At 37.1% G+C, this 6,000-nt stretch overlaps 1 protein-coding gene across 3 annotated transcripts in view; it reads left to right on the top strand.

Moving 5' to 3' along the window:
* Positions 1-3,330: 3,330 nt before the first annotated feature.
* pacrg (PARK2 co-regulated) overlaps positions 3,331-6,000 on the top strand; it is a 128,192-nt gene continuing 125,522 nt past the window's right edge. The window contains exon 1 of one of the 3 annotated variants that reach the window (XM_048191903.1): positions 3,331-3,383. In XM_048191903.1, the coding sequence (XP_048047860.1) occupies positions 3,357-3,383 (27 nt within the window). In that variant the 5' untranslated portion in view covers positions 3,331-3,356. Of the gene's footprint in view, positions 3,384-5,226; positions 5,458-6,000 lie in introns of those variants that run through there. The other 2 variants (XM_048191904.1, XM_048191902.1) reach the window with 2 other exon arrangements.

Raw genomic sequence — 6,000 nt, 5'->3', positions numbered from 1 at the left:
ATTAAATAAAGTAGCCCCATCTGATTAAAGATCCTGTCTAAATTAGAGTTTTATTCTATGGCATTGAGATTAAGCTCAGTTAATAATTCTCAGGCAAATGATAAAAAGTCAAAAGGGGCAGTCAGTCGGATCAGAGACTGGATTTGGACAGAATGAGCAAATAATCACCAGAAAAGATTAAAACAGGCCAACCATGGATGACAACAACAGAAAACAAAACAAATTAGAGGGCCTCAATATATCCCTGCAGAGTATTGATTGCTGAATGGATCTGATCTTTGGAATATTGGCTAAGAGTGTGTTGTTTTTCATTTCCTTAAAGAGGAGACTGACTTAAAACAGCTTTTATAAATCAAAAGGATTCTGTTCTGATTTAGGGGCCGTTTACACAACACCATTTTCAACTAAAAACGTAAAACCATTTATGCATTTTGCTTGTTTATTTACAAGACAACAATTTTGGGGCCTGAAAATGCAAACTTTTAAAAATGGGTTTGTGAAAACGGTGACATCATGTGCGTGCGTATTACATTGTTCAGTCTATAGACACATGGGTTTTTTTTTTTACAAAGTGACATCGCCATCTACTGGCCTGGCATGCATTACACAGCGTTTTTAGTCGTTTTCTTGGATCCTTGTGAACGGTGATCGTTTTGACAATGGTTTTGTCTGTGCACGAAAAGTGCAAAGAAAAAACGCTTTCTGTTTCTAGTACATTGTTGTTGTGTAAATGTATAAAGAGAAAGAGAGAGACTTTTACATTGTTACAAAAAAATATTTTTCAAATAAATGCTGTTCGTTTGAACTTTCTATTCATGAAAAATCCTGAAGAAAATGTATCAGTTTCCACAAAAATATTTTTTATATAAACAGATTTCACAATATTACAGTTTTACTGAATTTTTGATCAAATAAATGCAATTAATGAGGATAAGATACTTCTTTTCAAAACATAAAAAAAAAACCTTACAGATCCCAAACTTTCGGAAGGTGGTGTGTGTAATATAAGCATCGGAGTGTTATGAATCAGCGTGTCGAATTAGCTGTTCGGAGCGCCAAAGTCACGTGATTTCAGCAGTTTGGCGGTTTGACACACGATCCGAATCATGATTCGATACGCTGATTCATTTATGCTCCGAAGCTTCCTGAAGCAGTGTTTTGAAATCGACCATCACTATATAAGTCGTTCTTTTGTTTTTTTGGCCCACCAAAATATTCTTGTCACTTTATAATATTGAACCACTGTACTCACATGAACTGATTTAGATGTGTTTTTAGTACCTTTATGGATTTTGAGAGAGGAAATGTCATTGCTCCCTATGGAGGCCTCACGGAGCCATCGGATTTCAACTAAAATATCTTAATTTGTGTTCCGAAGATTAACGAAGGACTTACGGGTGTGGAACGGCATGAGGGTGAGTAATAAATGACAGAATTTTCATTTCTGGGTGAACTAACCCTTTAACTCTGTGGCATTTGATCTTGCACTAGTGCAGATATTCACCAGAATATGATGCGTAAGGTGACTGCAACTGCTTTTGAGCTTCTGAATTATTAGCATACTCTCACAAAACAGCAAATGCAAGTGGGCGGAAGGGAGAAGACAAGTAAACAATAAAACCGAACATGAGAGAATATTGCTACGTGCTCTGTGAATCTGAAGTAAACACTTGTGCTGATGAATTTTCATGATGCTGTATAGAAATGTGCCTTCAGATGCATTGTTTACTATTCTGTTTTCTCTTCGTTACATTTGCACAGTTTCACTTCCTGACAGAGTCAAGATGCTGATGTGTCATATCTGCGGCTGTCCTGCAGAGAAACTCGAACCCGCAGCCCTAATGGGCCGTTTGGGGGATGCTGATTGGCATATCCGATGAGTCCTGTCGGTTGTTTTCTGTGTGTCCAGCCCGGCTCCTGCTTTCTGTTAGTCTGAGTCGTGCATTTTCCTCCGTTAATGGTCCTGCAGCACCAAACTTTCTGGTGATCGCTGTCTAATTGCTGCCTGTGTCAGTGGATGCTGCATCAGCCCAGAGAGAAATGGCCAAATGAGACACACATCAAACGCGAGCGGAGGCCGTGATGATGAAGATGAAGGTCGGCTGTTTACTCATTACACACATATCATGTGTGTGCGGTGGAAGCAGTGGGACTGAGACCTTGGCACATCAAAACGGGGCTCATGCACACACACATCATTAGTGCCATGAGAATGGCATAAATGAGGCCCACGCACTCAGCATCTAATGGTTTGTTTCTGGGGGCAATTCTTTTAGCGATGTCATATGGAAAAACAGCATGATAACAGTAAAACTATGTGAAACTGTCCACTATGTGTCGTTTTGATTGGACAGGCAAACCAAGATGGTAGATAATACCATGGCTAGATGATTTGGTTACTAGGGACCGTTAACATTTTTGCATCGTAAAAGATTTCCAATGCATTAAAATGATCACAAATGGCTCTAATGGTATAACATTGCAAATATTTCCCCTCAAACACACACACACACACAGTATTTTCTTCCTCAGTGGAGTCATAAAAACCAAATAGGAGTTTTCAGAGAAACTGCTTGCACACCATACTGAAGATTAATTACTGTAGCCTACTGCTGCGAAGAGTCCAGAGGCAAAGACACACCAGAGATTAAAAGTGCCAAACTCTTATAGTGGAATGATTTAGTACAGTGGAATTCTCTCTAGATTTAGCAGACAATGTGCTAGTAAACCTGTAGGATGCAGCATCACTGCTTAAGCGCATGATGCAGTGTGGACACGGTGCCATCATCGAGGCAGGGCAACTGGGAATCTTTCCTTCCCAGGCACTGTGAAGAGGGAGGCCCTAAGGTGAACTACAACAGGGGTTCTCAACCTCAGGGGGGTGAGATCAACTAGAGGCATGAGGAAACTTTTAAATGGGCCAAAAGATTCATTTAAATGATCCTTCAGAAATCCTTCTAATATGCGGATTCACTGCTCAAGAAACATATCAATGATAAAAACAGTTTTTGCTGCTTTTGATATCATTCAAACATTTGTAATAAGATTAAAAAAGAGGTAGAAATACTTTTATTCATCAAGGATACATTAAATTGATCAGTTAATGCATTTATAATGTTACAAAATATTTCTATTTAATCAATTTAAAGCCCCCCTGTAGTCAGTAATTTGATCCCTTAAAACTCATATTTGATAACCAAAATTACATATTTAAAAATGTGTTTTTTTCCAGTGAAAAAAAATCTTAATGCCTTAAAACGGCTTGAATGTAACTACACCCTCGCCTCATTTAATATACGTGGATCTATGAATATGCTAATTAGTCCCTCCTCCACTCACTCGAACGAGCTCAGACCATGAGATCCACTCGTCAACTTACTGAGGTAAACGCTACACACTGGTAACGCTTTTTACTCAGCGGACACATAACGGTAATTAATATTATTAGCGTTTGCTTGAAACCATGTTTCCAATGTTACACAAACTTTCTCCAGAATGTGGAGAAAGGCATAGGCTATAGTTCATCATAACATCATAATATCAACGTCCCTTTAAGACAAGTCATTTCTTTTTTTACAGTCTATGCATTTCACTCGGCGGCCATCTTTGAAACGCCTTTCGGGCATCCTGGGCATCATGCCCTATCTCTTTGAATGGGGAAACATAAAATTCTCCAAAACTGTTCGCCAACCTCACGATTACATTTCATATTTGAAATCACCAATGAAATCTGAAAACAGCTGTCTTATAAATGTTTTATCCAAACGCTCGAATCATGACAAAAAAAACAACTGTATTTTTTAGGTTGGATCAAGCTAATGCGCATGCGCAGACATAAATGCGCGTCTCTTCTGCCATGTTTGCAGTGACGCGATGACTTTACCAGTAGGCGATTGGCTCTTATTTAGAAGGCGGGACTTATTCCGCCATATTGCGCGTTACACTTTCTCCCATTCAAAACAATACGAGTGACACGTCTTGTGTTATTCTAGTCTTTGATAATATGCACCATACACCCGCCATATTGCTAAATATACCTGATTTTTCATATCAACAGAAAAATAGCTATACCGGGATAACCTTCTTTTGAGACTCCTTGTCAGTTAATATGCTAAAGCCCACAGGCACATTGATGTGATTGGTTAGAAGTTTGTGATGCCCGAAACACCCGTCTTTGGTTTACTGCAGTTTTAAAGAGAAAATACTCAGCAATGATGTTGACTTTGAATTTGCACATGGTTTGTCTTAAACCATGTAAAAAACACCAGACAGACAAACAACATTAAAAACTTGATTTTCACCCCTGGGTGACTTTAATAAATCAGTTTAATAAATGCAAATAAATGCTGTTCATTGAAATTTCTATTCATCAAAGAATCCTGAAAAAAGTATCACCATTTTCACAAAAATGTTAACCAGCAAAACTGTTTTCAAAATTGATAATAATAAGAAGAAATGTTACCTGAGCAGCAAATCAGCATATAAGAATTATTTCTGAAGGATCATGTGACACGGAAGACTGGAGTAATGATGCTCAGCTTTGCCATCATATGCATAAATTACATTTTCAAATAGAAAAGTTCTTTTAATTTGTAATAATATTTCACAATATTACTGTTTTTGCTTTATTTTTATTAAATAAATGCAATGTTGTAAGCCTAAGAGACTTTATTATAATATTTATTTAGTGTACAAAAAGCGGTTTAATTTTTTCAGTATAATGTCAAAAGACTGTAATATACAATAATCTTTACTTTACATTACATTTCATTCTTTATTTTTCAAAACATGTGGGTGACTGGCTGCAATTATATTTAAGTTAAATAACAAAACTTACTTGAGAACCACAACTCTAGGGTGTAAACTCATTAGACCTTTTAAAAATGTCCTGTGCAGATATATAAGGATGTTACATGCTACTGGTCTCACATATTTACTTTTAAAAATACAAATGTGAGGCAAACCAATAACCCTTAAAATATTTATTGGAAAAACAAAAATCTAATTAGACTGAATAAAAGATGGATGAACTGAGGAAATCTATGCCGTATGCACTCAAATATATCACTGGAACATAATAACGCTTTCCAGTATTGATTATCATTTTGCTACACTATAATTTCCCATCTCCCTTTCATTTTTAATGACGTTTGATAAACGACAACGGAGCGCGTGTTGTTTCCATAGCAAGATGAACATCCGGGGTTTTTTTACCCTCCATAGCAACCGCAGCGCGTCCACAAGTGAGTCCTTGGCAACCCAAACAGATGAGCACTAATGCGACACCAATGAGTTAGCAGGTGTTCTACTCGCAGTTTTATTCTATTAAATGTATTGATCTTTTTAAACGGAAACTGTGCTGTGATGTGTACGAAAATGAGAGCCTTTGAACCTTTGGTTAAAAGACAACTGAAAACTGAAGGATTTACGGTGAAATCCACCATGAAGAATTCAGTGGTAAGTACATGGTTGATTTGTTATTCTTCTTTTAAAGTATTTTATTTTATTTAAACTAACGCTAAACATAGACAGGTCACTTGTGATAATGAACGCAGATGAATTCACAACAACAGCAATGTAATTCAAACGATTCAAACGCTGCAAGGGATTTTGATTCATCTTAGTGACTCGGTTCACGACAAGTGAATCTTGTCTTTTGACAAGTGGATCACTGATTTCGGAACCTCTTAACGAATCACAAATACTGTTTTAAGTAGTTTAAAAGTGGTTTAGATTTACTTGAGTAGGCCTACTCAAGTCGTTACATGTTTTTATTTTTATCCATCAACATGATTGGCTTCAGAAGAGTCGTCTTGTGACTTGTCGCCAACTGCTGTTAATCATGGCTGTTGTGGAAGAGCTTCCTTCAAGCATCAATTATTACCATTTCCTCTAATTAATTCTTCCTCTAATTTGTTTAAGGTAAATATCTGATTTCTGCTAACTAGATGATCTGTGTATATCTACATTGTGAAATTTGGCGCGAGTTTGCGGGTATAT

Source organism: Megalobrama amblycephala, linkage group LG5 (assembly GCF_018812025.1).
Source record: "Megalobrama amblycephala isolate DHTTF-2021 linkage group LG5, ASM1881202v1, whole genome shotgun sequence".
NCBI classification, from domain to species: Eukaryota; Metazoa; Chordata; class Actinopteri; order Cypriniformes; family Xenocyprididae; genus Megalobrama; species Megalobrama amblycephala.
This window is presented reverse-complemented; position numbering and strand designations above follow the sequence as displayed.